At 36.3% G+C, this 16,591-nt stretch overlaps 1 protein-coding gene across 27 annotated transcripts in view; it reads right to left on the reverse strand.

Annotated features, from left to right (window-relative positions):
• rims2a (regulating synaptic membrane exocytosis 2a) overlaps positions 1-16,591 on the reverse strand; it is a 281,737-nt gene that overhangs the window by 230,072 nt on the left and 35,074 nt on the right. For 23 of the 27 annotated variants that reach the window (XM_059022394.1, XM_059022415.1, XM_059022392.1 and 20 more), the window contains exon 3: positions 16,262-16,348. The exons of the other annotated variants lie outside the window; for them this stretch is intronic. In XM_059022394.1, the coding sequence (XP_058878377.1) occupies positions 16,262-16,348 (87 nt within the window). The remainder of the gene's footprint in view (positions 1-16,261; positions 16,349-16,591) is intronic. 27 annotated transcript variants of the gene reach the window in all.

Genomic DNA, 16,591 nt, shown 5'->3' on the forward strand with positions numbered 1-16,591 from the left:
TCCACAAAGCTGGGCTTTATGGAAGAGTGGCGAGAAGAAAGCCATTGCTGAAAAAAAAAACATATCAAATCCCGTTTGGATTTTGCCAAAAGGCATGTGGGAGACACAGCAAACATGTGGAAAAAAGGTTCTCTGGTCTGATGAGAGACCAACACTGCTCATCACCCTGAGAACACCATCCCCACGGTGAAGCATGGTGGTGGCAGCATCATGTTATGGGGATGCTTTTCATCGGCAGGGACTGGGAAACTGGTCAGGATTCAGGGCAAGATGGATGGAGCCAAATACAGGGAAATTATAGAGGAAAACCTGTTTCAGTCTGCAAGAGACCTGGGACTGGAGCGGAGGTTCACCTTCCAGCAGGACAATGACCCTAAACATACAGCCAAAGCTACACTGGAGTGGTTTAAAAACAAGAACCCGAATGTCTTAGAATGGCCCAGTCAAAGCCCAGACCTCAATCCGATTGAGAATCTGTGGCAAGACTTGAAAATTGCTGTTCATCAACGGCCCCCATCCAACTTGACAGAGCTTGAGCAATTTTGCCAAGAATAATGGGCAAAAATTGCAGGATCCAGATGTGCAAAGCTGGTAGAGACTTACCCAAAAAGACTCACAGCTGTAATTGCTGCCAAAGGTGCTTCTACCAAGTATTGACTCAGGGGGGTGAATACTTATGAAACCAACAAATTTCTTTTTTGTTTAATTAACTTTTGTGTCACAATAAAAATTATTTTGCACCTTCAAAGTATGTTGTGTAAATCAAATGGTAAAAATCCCAATTAAATCCATTTTAATTCCAGGTTGTAACACTACAAAATGTGGAAAAGTCCAAGGGGGGTGAATACTTATGCAAGGCACTGTAAATAATCATTTTGAGTCTACCGCTGTGATTATGGAACATATCTACTTGTGAGACAGCATAAAAGATAATGCAGAAGTAAACTGCTTGAATTGGACATAAAACAAGTTTACGGCACAATTCCCTATTCATTCTGACACACCGACATTTCAGCATGAGGTGTGTCTGTGTTTAATGACAGAGCACCTACAGTATGGTTGTTGTTGAGTTTTTTGTTTTTGTTTGTTTTATTTAACACTACATATATACACTCAGGGTCACCCTATGTAATTTGTTTCCTTCCTTCAACCAGCTAGGAGTTGACACTCATCACATGCGTCACAAAGTTGTCTCTGCACATAAACCACCTCTGTCACTTCATCTGCTGATACCAGCACTTTAAAGAATAGACTGTGTCACATGTAATCGTGTTTAGCAAATTCAGATAAAATACTGCTTCCTACAGGCTAATTCTGAACTGTATTCCTTGTGACAACACTAGCTTAAATCTTCAGTGTCTTTTCTCCATCACTCTGAAGTGCAATCGCTTCTATTACTGTGCCTATACCAGTGGTAACTTGCATCAATAGTAATATTACACTGAATTGTATTAGATACCCTAAAACATAACACAAAATAAACATTCACAGGACCTCTCCCTCCCACCCCTCACAAATATTGAATAGTTTTAATAAAACTGAGTTCAACAAACTGTCATCACAATTTAACACAATATTTTTCTGATAGTTACATCTGAGTTCTGTAGTAGCAATCTCTTTATACATATCTTCTCCTGCAGGAATCTTCTGCACCAAGAGGGAAACCCTAGTCCAGATCTTCAGTTATTAGCTTCCCTTAAAATTGGCAGCTAGGGATCTATCCCCTCCCCGAGAGGAAAGTGCCAGCTTTGTTTATAAAAGAAAATGTGTTGACCAATTATGGCATTACGGAGTTTTGCATTAGAAAAGTTTAGTGCGCCCACATCACTGTTTTGATTCACTAGAATAAATAGAGGATACATGATTGTTCTAAATGATTCATGAATGATGGATAACATTACAACCGAGTGATGAAGTTGGTCATTGCCTTTTCTATTTAAACTTCTGTGGCTACATTCTATTTGCCCACTGAATCTGACTAGGGTTGCGACATCTTTGGAACAACGCCACTGGTAGTTGCCTAAACTTTACATATAAAACAGTTTGGGGTGTAAATCACAGAAAAGGAAAAGACCATGGTCAATTTCTATCAAGATTTGCAAACCATCTGTAATGGAGACAGGCTCATAACAGTCTGTACAATACATGACAGCTCCATGAGCATACAATAGTCAATCAGATGGGCACGATGCATGGAAAACTTCCATAACATATTGTATATGAGGCTGGATTTCAGAACAGAGTACAGTCCAGGGACCAAATGATACACCTGTTTGCTTAAAGGTGCCTCAGCAGTCCAGTAAAATATCTGGAGATTTAAAGACCACTCTCAATACAGGTGGCTTCCAGGACGCTGTATTTGCATTATAAAAAAACATATCAGAAATCAAACAATCACAGTGAAGTTGTTTCCCAAAATTCCAGTACATCTTATCCTGTGTATAAATGTCATTCAGTGCAACACCCACAAACCTTAACAAAAAAACACATACCTAGTACCTTTTGTAAAATGGATCATCCTATGACACTAGTTTATCTGAAAAAAATATTTCCAAAATTGCAAATAGAAAAGCACTTTTGTTTTTTTTATAAAGAGTCTCACCCACAAGGTACTTGTTGGCCTACACAGGACTGTGGCAATTGATTCTGGACTGAACCATTTCATGACTTGGGGAAGTGGTGGTTAAAGGTATGTTTTACAAAAATACTAATATTTTTCATTTTAAACCGGTTCCTGAATACAATCTTCATTTCTGTGATTTGGAATAATGAGACATTTCTTATACAATAAGAAACTTATTAACTTATAGAAGAGGATCCCATGAGACAAAATGCCCAATAATCCATTTTTTATATAGCAAAATGTTCTCAACAGTTTTAGTATGCTCCTCTACTTCGTTAAAGGAAAATTAAAAAAATCTGACCCAAATGTGGTTCTGTTTACAAACAACCCATAAACATAAGTTTTGGCTACCACAATGCACAAAGTGTCTTCCATCTAGAAAGAAGGCTCTATGAAGCTAAACGCAAAGATGATTCCTGACTTATCATTTCTGTTATGCATTGTCTTTATTCTGCCACAGCAGTTCCTTAGGGGTCAAACAGTTATGTAACTAATCAAGCACTCTAGATGATGTTGTAATGTTTTTGACTTACTGATTTATATGATCCCAATGCACCTATGTATTTCCTACTGTACCTTAGGCAGTTGCTTGCCAAGCTTAAAAAGCCACTTAGAACTGTTAACAGAGATATCAACTTGATAATGTTTTCATTCTGCAATGCCAACATGTGGGTAACACTGAACACACACAACCGCCTTGTAGTAGGATGAGCTCACATAATCAAACTAATTTTGCCAGTGACCCCAGCTGGTTTTAAACACGGTACAGCAGATGGAACGGATTAATAACTCACCAGAACAGATAGGAACTCTGCCTTGCTTAAACAATGACTGAGCTGATTATTTAAAAAAGGAATGTTAAAAAACAAAACTCAATATGCTGACACTGTCTAATGCTTTACATTGATGTTAATGTTGTTTTACTGGCACTAATAGGTCTAACATCTGTCACTCTAAATTTGAAAATATCCCCCCATCTTCCTTTGGTACCACACCTTGCACTTAAAAGACTTGTTGGAAACACTGAATTTCTCATTAAATAAAAGTGCAGTTTCAATATTTAGCTCCCAATATTATGCTAATCTCGTCAGAATCAAAAGTAAACAATAAATATTGCACTTCCGGTTATCAAGATGTTGTATAGGTTTAAGCTAACACAATACAAATATCACAGAAAATATTCTCTTAGGGCCCAAGAAGAATTCTGTTAATTGGATTTCATTCCTTTTTGAACTGTGGATAATTGAGACTTCAATAGATCCTCTTTTACACCCAGGAACCTGAGAGCAGATATCCATTACCGGCTTCAGAGGGACAAAGGCCAGCCCTGCCAGTCTCCGTTTGATCTCACCAGACGCCTGGCCAGAAGGATCCACTGCAGCACAATAACGAGTAACAGTCTGCCAGTTTTGCCTCCCTAACCCACGGGAGCGCCAGAGCCAATGCAACGCTCCCTCAGCAATCCCCAAAGACCTGGATATTTGCCAATAAATAAATAAATAAATAACAACAATAATAATAATAATAATAATAATAATAATAATAATAATACATATTTTAATTTCTGTGCAGGAGAAAAGTGTTATCTTAGTAATTTATTTGGTAAATAAATCTAGATTAGATGAGCAAAAAACATGTTACTATGCATGTTTATTTAGATACCAACATCTTTAGTTAGTTGTAGTATTGTGGGAATAATACAAGAACTTCCTGGTGCTTCTGAGTCTAATAGGACAGTTAAAATGCGCTGCCAAAACTCATTTGCACATTTTGATGACCTAATTTTTCTCCATTAAGGGATAACCTAGACAGAAAAAAAACATTTCTCATTTAAAAGGTTGTTGCTAAGGACTTGCCCGAAAAACCATGAGCCATTGACATAAGAGGTTAAGCAAGCACCTTTGGTCTACTTGAGCTGGAATCACTCTTTTGGGACACCCAGGAATATTTCTAGTAAAAATCAGGAAAAAATGAAGATAAATGGTGTTGAATACAACATACAGGACAATTAAATTAACTCCAGATCTGACAAGACAGCAACACTTGTTTAATATTATAAGGTGCTTGAGGAAACATGCACTAAGGCAAAATATCTACCTTTGTAATTGCCTATTGTGAAGTAATTACAGCACAAGGAATATTGGGTAAAAAATTATAAATATATGCATGCTAATCAAAAATGATGTAAGGGATTATCAGTGATAAGTGTTGAATCGGTTCGATAATGAGTTTCAAGATTGTTAATTTGCTAATTGGATTTGGTTTTTGCTCATTTGTTATGCTTAGTTCAAGCAGTTAAAATGTTGGTCTCTCACGTTGTGGGAATGTTGTCATCAGTTCCTCTGAGTTTGAGTTTGAAATCCCACTTGCACAGATAAAGACAGCATTGTCTGTTTAAGTGAAGACAGTGGTGAGGACTGTGTTTAAATGTATAACATAAAAAATGGCATTTGCAAAATAAAAATGCAAAAAGCAAATGAATGTGAACCAGGAACAGATAGTAAAGTTATTGCCAGCGATCAGTTATCAAGATGTAAGTGGGCTGTAAGCTTGTTAGAACAATGGTTAAACTAAAGAACTGCACAAACTGAGTATACACCTAACGCCCCCTGTAATTGATGGAGATTTATTAAGTGAAGATGAAATTGCTTTTGTTCTTGAACCTGTCCAGAAGAAATGTTAGATACAAATTAGAAGGGGATGTTTATGTGGAAGTGAATTTGTAATTATAGAAACTTTTTTTTTTTAAATTATGTTAATGTATAAAGTTTATTACTTTTCTTTAACAATATGAAATGCTCAATTGAAATCGCAATTTCTAAATGTTACATTTTAAATGTGTAATACTGTAATTAACTAACTGTTGAAATGATGCGTAATTAAATGGCATTCACTTTTCTGTTGAACTGTTCTGACTGTGGTTTAATTGACGAATCAACAGTTTTCTGTGGATTTGTAAGCACAAACTGTTAATCAACAATATATCTGACCTGCACTCCACGTCTCTTCAAAGCCACACAACCACTTTTAGCTAGAAGATGTGTAGAATTGATCAATCAAAAGATCAAAGGGTGACATCACAGAAATGTTTTATTGGATGGATATGCACAGACAACCAATTCAGAGAGAACTGGAAAATACACTTAAGGCTTTTTTTTATTATTTGAAAATTGGAGGTAAACATAGGGTAGGAAATGTGTATATATGTCTACTGCCACATCTCAATATTTTACAACAGCGACGTGCATGTGACATAACACCCAAGAACAGTGTTATCCATCACTAGCCAAGAAATGTAATATAATCAGTGTTTCAATTTACTTGAGCCAAACCAGTCAACCCCAACTCGCCTGCTTTTTGGCATATTCAAACTCACACATGCACTTCAGCCATCTGGCATCAGAGGCTTCAGATACTCAAAAATCATTATCATTTTCTGTCCCTAAAATAGCATAATTTTAAAGGAAAGTACACTCTCACTGCCACTGGCAGAGGGTACAGTATGTGGTTTAGATGAGCTAGAACTCGATCCATGCAGACAGGAAGACTTACTTGAAAATGTCACATGGAGTCGAAATGCTTCCCTTGTCAAAGGAACAGTAACTGACAGGCTTACAGATTCAGCAGGATTTCAGTATAGAAGCCTCTTTTAACTTTTACTGTTATCCACTGGTCTCTGCCTGATCTTCTCACGGTATGATCTGGCAGGTAGTTACGCTGGAAAGCCAAGACTTCATAAAGACCACCATAAATTAGAATTCGTCAGTACTGTACACCAAGTCAAAGACTGGCACACCATCCCAAACATAGTCCAGAAGTTAGTACATGAACATTGAAATAGGTTTGTCTTTGGCGGTGTTTACATGCACAAGTCATGACAGTTTTCCTCACAGTGTTTTTGCCGTACTTTTTAGGAAATGCGTTGCTATGCAGTTCTGATTTAGGAAAAAAAAGTCGGCCGTACCAATGCAGATTACTCAATTCATAATCATTTAGGGGAGGGAATATTTAAATGTCTGTGTCTGTTTACTAAGTAGGAAAAGAATGACTCTGAATATCGTGAGGAGAGCTTCATGCGTTGCCACGAAGATAAAAACATTTAACAAGAGAAATTAATTCACGTGTTGTCACGTACATTCTGAATTATGCCGTGCATTAGCTACTTGTTTGTCTGGTTACCTTTCCAACACACACACATAAAATTATATAAAATATAATTTCTACAAGTTTTACTACTTAGAATTTATACACATGCAAGTGACACACATGCAGGATAAATCACATGTTACTTTCATTTTAGATTAAAAACTACTTTTGTTTTTACAGTTTTGTATGTGCATATACCTGTTTACACACTAGTTTCTTTTGAAATGTTTAGTATAGTTTTCATTTTTTGAAGTAGTGCTTTATATGTGGTAAGTTAGAAAATAACCCCTTTTAAGTTTAATTGTTCATTTAAATATGACGTTTCAGCTGTGCAGATGTTTGATATGATGTGCTTGAATAAAGCTTTCTAGTTGTATCCGATAGTTTGTCTTTCATTTTAATATTGATGTTGTTTAAAATGTACTGTCATGCCGTCGGCGGTTGTAGATATGAGTATAACCGCGGCGGTTCTAGTATTAAAGTACAGTTCTAGTATTAAAGTAGTATTAAAGTAAAACAGGTATGGGCAGCAGTGTGGAGTAGTGGTTAGGGCTCTGGACTCTTGACCGGAGGGTTGTGGGTTCAATCCCCAGTGGGGGACGCAGCTGTTGTACCCTTGAGCAAGGTGCTTTATCTAAATTGCTAAAATAAAAACCCAGCTGTATAAATGGGTAATTGTATATAAAAATAAATAAATAATGTGATATCTGTATAATGTGATATCTTGTAACAATTGTAAGTCGCCCTGGATAAGGGCGTCTGCTAAATAATAATAAAGTAGTCCATAAATGTTGGTGGGGGGGGTGGTGTCTATGTTTTGTACAGTATTTCTGCTGGATCTTGACTGCTGAAACCTCGTGAGCCACAAGCACGATTCCTGCTCCAGTTTACATGGGTTTTTACAGCTATTTTTTTTTGTGAGAATGCAATTGACCCTGGCCTTAAAGTCGTGCTGCCAAAAGGTTGTTCTTTTGCTGTTTCAGGATGTATTCACGTGACAACGTCACACAATCATGACTGGAATCAATTTTCAAGTGCATGTAAACAAAGCCTTTGTCTCCAAGGTAAAAAACACAGTGGGCTCAATTTAGTGTTTAAAGGAGTCCTGGAAACGACATGTTTCCTAGGGGTTATCAGTAAAACAATAATGTTTGAATACTTTTGTAAAACCGAAGCCATGAGCACTAACTATCTGCATACAGATGTACATAATATTGCAACCAAGGTAATGCACAGTACACTGAATTTGTATGGGACTTTAATATCCTAACAAACATACCTTGTTAATAAATAAAATGCTATTAAAAAAACTACATTGTTTATTGGACCTATATGCAGTACATTTCCAAATTATTAGCGTTTACACACTTATAAAAAATCCATCACAAAACTGTGACGTTTTGGTTGCCAATTGCTTTGCTATGGACGTAGACTGTAGGACTTCTGCAGGCCACAGAGCTAGGTATATAAGCCTGGGTCTTTAAATATAGTCACTTATAAATGTTTAACCACCAAACAAATAGCCTGGCTTCTAGTTTCCTTTGCACCTTTAGTATTAATTTGCATTTGTGACCAACCTACATGGTACTATACAGGGCCATGTTTATAAACCATAAGCAAATTAATCTCAATCCTGCAGATAATATTTCTGACAGGTTGCATCCGCTTGAGCTGGATACAACAGCTCAGTCACCTTCTTGTTATATTGCATAGTAAAATTCAAGACTGCTTCCTACACTATCATAACTCCAGTTTGGAATCAAGTTCTGCAACCATGCTGCAGCATTGTGTGTGTGTGTGTGAGAGGGCGCGTGTGTCTGTGTGCGTATTTTCACGACACATGTCAATCCCCTGTAACCCAGACATGAAACACTCCCTGACATCATAATATCAAGATTAGAATGAGTTCACTCCTCATATCTTTTACAACATTCACTGGTGTTTTAAATTATTAACTGGCACTATCCTTTTACTGCATGCTGTGGTGTCACTGCTGAACTGACAGGCTTCCTTTTTCGATAAATGGAACATAAAAAAAACACGTGTAATTGTTGTAGACAGCCATTATCGATGTGTTAAAATGCACCAGTTTCAGGACATAAACTTGGCATTTACTGACACCCACAATTGTATACAGTGTATTACCTGTCATAGCAGCGTCCTCTCTACACAGACAAGGAATCGCTGAGACTTTTCAAGAGGTTGTACGGTTAATGTCAATCAAATAAACAAGGTTAACAACTGTTCTGTTCTACTTTTTGATACAATAGACCAACTGTCTTTATGATTCTGGGAAACTCCTTTTCTAGACTCAAAGTATTTACACAAAGAGAAAAGGCTTTCAAACTCTGAGAAAGGCTGTTGTAAAGCAGTCCCAATCAAGGCTGGTCTGTGCCCTTTCAAACATTAGACCCAGACACTCAAACTTCAGTTTTAACAAAACAAAAACAAACACAGGAACAAATAAAAAAAGGTTTAAACAAAACTCTTGAAAATAAACAAAACACTATAAACACAATACAACACCCAAGCAATGGCTATCACTGTGTTTTCTTTCCCTCTTTCTCTTTTTTCTCTCTATTCAACCAATCAATCAATCATCACCTGGCAACATTCCACACTTCTCCAATCACACAATTCAAACATTCCACACTTTCTACACTCTTCAATCAAACAAATAATTAAACAATTAAACCCAATGTACAGTGGGTGGCTATGCAAAGGTGGCCATCTTGGCCCCAGGCTGTTTCCTCTAGACCGTAGTCAAAATGTCCGCCAGCCACCAAACACACACACACGTCATCCTCCCCCTTGTGTAAAACACACATGGCTGCAGCCAGCCACCTCCTTCCCAATGAGACTAAAATAGCACTTTTCCACAAAAATGGACCACAGTATGTTTGGCGAAAAAAGAGAAAGCTTTGAATTAAGAAAACATTGTACCTACCTAGACTTCACCAACAAGATGTAACATACTAGTTAAGAATTATCAGAAACGTCTGAAAGCCATAATAAAAGCAAAAGCAGGACACACAAAATACGAAAACAGGTGCCAACTGTGAACAAATACTTTAAATGAAATCATTTTATTTGATTTTTGATTAAAATTATTTGTTAAATTACTATAAATTGTGTATTTTGCTTTTTGTTATAATAAAAATTGGTTAAAGTTTACTAAATGATTGTCCTTAATCTGTTACCTTGAATTATAGTATAATAAGAAAACACACAAAGTGATTTCTATAATTTGTAATTGTTCTGTTGAAAGATATACATTAGAGATTCAGCTTTATAATAAAACAACAAGTTATTACATAACATGCATAAAATGAAAAATAACATGCAAAAACTAATTTCATACTTTGACAAAAGCATTTGGGCTCCCTTACATTAGTATTTTGTGTGCCCACCCTTTGCTTCCTTTACAGCTTGCAGTCTTTTTTTGTATTTTGAAACCAGTTCCTGGCATCTTTCCAGATAGATCTTTGGCCATTCTTCAACACATACAGCTTTGAGTTCTGCAATTGACTTTGGTTTCCTTTTTGAAACAGCAGCCTTCAAGTCAAGCCGATGGGATTCAAGTCTGGGGACTGAGATGGCCAATCCATAACTGTAATCTTCCTTTTTTCAGAAATTCCTTTGTATACTTTGCAGAATGCTTAGGGTCATTTCCTGCTGTAATACAAACTTCCGTCCAATAAGCCCTCTAGCATTAGGAAACAAATGAGAGTGCAAATTATCTTGATATTTTGCAGCATTCGTTGATCCTTCTACAATACAGAGGTTGCCAGTGCTTGAGGAAGAAAAACAAGCCCAAACCATCACACAACCTCCACCATGTTTAACACTGGGCATGAAGAACATTTCTTTAAATTCTTCTCCTCCCTTCCTCCAAACATATTGTTGCTTTCTTGGTGAAAAAGGTTATATTTTGGATTCATCTGACATTCATCTTGTTAAGGTATTGTTCGCTTGTGAATTTTTTTGCAGTAATCCGAGGATTTTGCTGCTCGAACGTTTCTTCTTCCAGATTTTGCAGAAATCTTTCTTGGTCTTCCACACCTGGAGCTGGTTGCAGTAGTTCCTGTTCTCCTGTGTTTGTCAATAATAGCCCACACAGTGCTTTTGGCAAACTGAGTCTTTCTGCTATTTTTCTGGTAGTTTCTCCTTTTTCGTTTAGTTGTATCACTGCCATTTTGAGATTGTTGCTGTACTTTTAGTTTTAACCATTTGTGTTGCTTTTTTTAATCACAAATTTCCAATGTATTTTTCAGCACTTGATGATTATGTATTTATTTATTCTATAATTATCATCAGGTGTTGGTTTTCAATCATGATAATTGTCAATAATTAGCAACAAATGGGTTTCATACAAAATATGTTGGTTGCCCAAATACTTTTGTCAAAGTATGAAATTCGTTTTTGCATGTTATTTTTCATGTTATGCATGCTATGTAATAATGTGTTGTTTTATTAAGCTGAATCTCTACTTTAATTTATATCTTTCAATAGAACAATTAGAAATTATAGAATTCACTTTCGCACTCCATTTTCCATCCCACTGAAGAAGGACTTGTAGTCCGAAACATCCTGATATAATTGATTTTTTATCAATTATTCACATTTTTGTGTACCTACATGACCTTTTTCTTATATATAATGAGAAGGTTGCATGCACTCACTGCTTGATTAGATATTGTATAAACTGAATAAAAGTTTTATTAAAGAACGTACTGAGTTTTAGGGAGTCCCTATAAATAGCTGCAGCACCTGTAAGGCCACGACATCTAATGCTGCTGTGAAGCAGAATTGTTTTGTCAGCTTAAGTGATAAAGACTTGAAGCAAACGGAATGATGTAACCAGAATAATGAGGACTATTGGGTGAAAGAAAGAAGCAGTAATGAAAGATGTAAACATCAAGTGCTGTATAAAACAGGCTTATTTAAAGCTCTTTGTTGGAGCAGGAAGAATGAAATAAGGGCTGCAGCCTCTCTCTGGAATATAGGTAAATATTGCCGCCTTCTGTATTTTTTATGCTGTCAATAAAGTTGATTAAACTTAAATCTTGTTGTATTTGAGCAAATAATTTGGGTCAATCCACAAAATAACACTCACTTATGTGAGGGGGTTAACAAGGTTTTACATTACCTAGAATATGCAATAAATCCTGTATTTTACGTTGAAACCAAATGATTATGTCAGCTGTGAGATTCTGTTCAGGTCACATGCTGGGGTAAAGAGACCTGACAATGTTTTCCGATTGATTTCACATTCTATTTTAAGTAGCCTCGCCTTAGTGGTACAAACTGAACAATGACATCACCTGTTGTGTGGATAATGTAACCTAGTCAAAAGCATGACTAAGCCTGCACTCAAAAACACCTTGCGATTCGGAAGCAAACATATTGCTGTTCTAACCCACACAGAAGGCCTAAAACATGTCTGATACACACAAAGGAAAAAAAAAAGATTCATAGGTCAGGATACCTTTTGACTCCCTATTCTCTGCATGAAGGCTCAGCAATACCTATAGTTTACAAAAATGAAATGTTTCGAACAGCAATCAATATTTAACCACCAACTCATCTGCCTTTGTCTTTGAAATATGTTTAGTTGATTGTCAGCATGTACAGTACACTACGGTACTTTTCTAGGTGAAATTAGATCACAAAGTGATCTAATTTTTAGAAGCACAAATATTTTATGGGGATGGAATGCACCTGTCAAATTGGTCATTACATCTTACCTAAATGTGGCAATGAGTGTAACTGCAGTTGTTATTAACCGTTTAATGACATTGTATTGCTTTGAATGACACACTCACCAACTATAAACTAGTGCAAACAGGAGGCTATCCACTGATAGGTTTCATCTTGTAAGGCAGAGCTGGCTTTTAGCTGAATACCTCACTTTGAGACATTGGCACCTAATGGTATGTGAGGGTCAACAAAACTGCTATATCAGGTATGATAGCCAAGCCAAAATGTATAAGCCTGCACTTATGCCTAGTACCATGATATTACTCTTAAATGAAATATAATTAATTGATATTGTGCCTTCATTAAATTTCTCCAACTACTCTCAGAGAATCACCATTTGCAACCTTTTCGTCTTGACAGTTGTGGGAAAGAAATGTTTTTAAGACCTAACCTTTTACCAAACACACCAACAATACCATACTAACTACAGTCATGTTGTCCAAAAACCTCATATTCTATAACTGCTATATGAACAACATATTTTAATAGCCAATTACAGAGTTCAAGTGCTCCTCAGTAGTTGATTATGCCATGTTTCCATCTGCACCATAAAACTGTCCCATCTGCAGTCCACAATCGAATTGGCAACTGGACGTTACACAGCCTACCCTCAATACTTTCATGATAGCATAATGAAGTCCTCTATTATACCTAAATATATATTTTTTTCAGCATTCAGCACATCTAGCCTACTTACATTGGATACTCATTAGTTTACTTCCTCCTTCGAATCGACTTCTCACAGTACATTGTATTTAAAACTTGTACTGTCAGAGACCCAGTTCAGATCTTGTTGATATAGCCCATCTGCCGAAGGAAATAAACAGGAGCGATATCAACTCAATCCCAGTGGCAGATTGGAAACTTGGCATTATACATCTTAGGCCACTATGTGTGTATGTGAAACCTAGTGACCTGTGTTTTTCAACAACAGCAAGCTTTTCTTCTAAATATGAAAAAGTACAATATGGACCTAAGACTTGAATGGTTTGAAATGTGCGTAGTTTATATATCTCAATAAATATATCTAAATATATCTCAATTACCCATGATTCTACCTTACATATCTAAAAAATCTCCTTTATTTGCATTTTAAGCTTTAAACCCCGTTGAACTACTGACCTCATCTGCTTGCAACCTGTGAATTTTATCAACTTTCTTACTTTACTATGTCTTATGATGGCTTTCTTAAAGCTGCTCACAAAAACAGCTTCTGAAGGCTCTGGGCTGCCTGTTATGCAACTGTTATTACCAGCCGTCATTCTGCAGGGGATCTCATTCTGAAGCGGAAGCTGCTTCCATTGGGGGGGGGATTAAACTGAATCTGCTAAATATAATTGGGAAGAGACAGAATTTTGTTTAAAAAAAACTGTTAGACAGCAGCTGGATATCCACAATAGTTCTATGAGATGTATCATGTCAAAGGTCCCTGTCAGAGTGAATCCGCTGATGTTGAGAGCACATTCACACTTCAAGCAGCATTGAAGGTTTCAATAGTAATGAACTTTAACTAGAGACAAAAGCATTGTATCCTTGCTTTACTTCTACAAGAAAATAAGGGTGTATGGTTGGCCACATGATTTCAAAGATGCCTCTGGGGGTGTAACCTATACAATCAATAGCCTGCGTAAAACTGATGTAAAAGATCACCATGACATACATCCACCATACGTATGTACATGTAACAATGTAAGTGTTACATGCTGACGGACAGACTAGCATTCCGTCACACACCTCATTCTGACACCCTCCTGTGCTAAAGAAAGTGAAAACCAAGTTTCATCACAACTGGATAATTGGTTCTCTAGATATATGTAAAGTATGCGAAGTATGCATGTACAAATGAACGGATGCCTATATGTCCCTCTCCAGGGACATGTTTTAGATTTGATAACAAAGAGGTTCCTCCAGCTTTATATGTTCAGAGAATCATGGATTATTTGTCTTCTAAGAAACAGAACTGAATTTACGTAAAGGCAGGTATAGAAATCTAGACAGAAACAAACCACTATTTCCACCTACCCTATGAGCTTTATTTACATATATTGGCACCAAGCACACGTTGATCTACACCTGTGTTTTATGTGTATACAGAATAAAGAATACTGCATTGTATACTTCTTATATTATAAAAGATTTAGTCCCTAAAGGTTTAAAAACAATTTCCCAAACCTATTTTAGCTACAAACCTATTTTAGCTTTTTTTTATCACTGTGCAGCTAAACTCTCCATTTCAAACTCTTCTGTTCACTTTGAATGTAACCCTTCTCCTCCATGTTGGTTCCATGCTTTGGTTTCCAGACAGAGCGAGTCTCTTTCTTGTTAGAACTCTGGTTAGCACATGCTGTGCCATCCTGCATTACTAAAACTGAGACAGATGACTGAAGCAGAATTCAATATTTAATTTGAATTGAACATTGTCCAGCACAGAGAACACTGAGGGACACAAATGCCTACGGGGAAACAAGTACTAGATGGGTTGATTTGTTTCTTCAGAGATGTTTCAAACTTAGAAGTATATCTTCAAACCAGTCTTTAATTAACTCCTATTTTTGAAGAGATAAAATCTATATTAGAGTTTATTAAAGTCGAGTGTAAATGCTTTGAACATATATCCCTGATTAGCACTAATCTTGGACTACCTTACCTAAGATAACATTATACCCCTTTTCTGGCACAACCAAGTTATGAGGGCCCCAGGCTCTCATCGTACAGATGGTTTTCGACTGGCTATTTGTCAAGCCAAGTGAGAACCAAACCGTGAAACTCTGGCATTATTAAAGCATGTATGTTCACTGGCAGGAATGCATTTGTTTTTTTAGACTTTACACATTAACACTGTGTAAAATGTGTATTTTATTCTGAAATTAACCTCAAACAAGTTCAACTCCCTTAAAAAGTATTTAAAATTATTTTTCAAGTCTTTCATTTGAATGCATTGTAAGCTAAAATAAGAGGCAGATCTTCCAATGCTTACCCTTTCACTGTTCTATTATAATTTATATATTGTAAATAAGGCATGAGTTTGTTTGGGGAGAAACACATCTTATGCCCCTCAGTTCTGTACAGTCAAAAGGTAATCATGGCCACATTTCTCTCAATAAATTAAATCTCTGGAAACTATGAAAATGTTTTAACAGGAATTCAAAGATAGGTATTTTTTATTTTATTTTATTTTTTATCTTCAATGTTACAAAGCTCTTAAAAATGTGTTATGTGCAGGTAGGATAACTTCATATTATATATTACTATATTAATTTTCTTTTTTTTTTTTTCAAAATAATACACTATATAGCAGACACTTAGAAAAAAGGAGGCTCTTGGACTTGAGAAGCGCTTAGGTCTACTTATACTTGTAATATTCTGTGGAAGAAAGCAATTAACACAGAGAAATCACACATTTGCCACCCACAGTTTATTTTGAAACAGAGAAGCCATCTCACAAACAGAAGCTCTGCCACACGGAAGTGATGGTAAATCATATTAGCCACGACGGGGAATCAAGTATTATAATATTAATGAATGATATGGAAACCCCATTTGTATTAAAAAAAGGCACTAAAAGAAATACCATTTACCCATGTAGTCTACATGCGTAGATAGTCTAGTGTCCAATACAGGATAGAGATACAGTAGGGGGTAACTAATCAAGTCATCTGTTTAAACATACTTTGCAGTATGTTTAAACACTACAAGGAACCCCAATTAGTCTATGTAGAACAGCTTACTTACGTCTCAGGCTCCTTTTCATTTTGCGGGTTTTGCTGGGGCTGAAGAACGTTATTTACCAGTTCAGTGATCCCACTAAAGGGAAACCACCTGTTTAAATAAGCAAATAATGTGACTGAACAACCAAAGAAAAATATGTCGCTGTGGGCTCAATGTTCTGTTACCATATCCAATACTATCATAATAATTATAATAATAATAATAATAATCATGATCATAATAATAGTCATAATCAACAGGCAGGAAAGCTACAGCCAATGGGAATGGGAACTGCGGTAAGAAGTCAGCCAATAAGGATACAAAAAGAGACATATACATAGAGAGAAATATATA

Source organism: Acipenser ruthenus, chromosome 4, assembly GCF_902713425.1.
Source record: "Acipenser ruthenus chromosome 4, fAciRut3.2 maternal haplotype, whole genome shotgun sequence".
Classification (NCBI taxonomy): Eukaryota; Metazoa; Chordata; class Actinopteri; order Acipenseriformes; family Acipenseridae; genus Acipenser; species Acipenser ruthenus.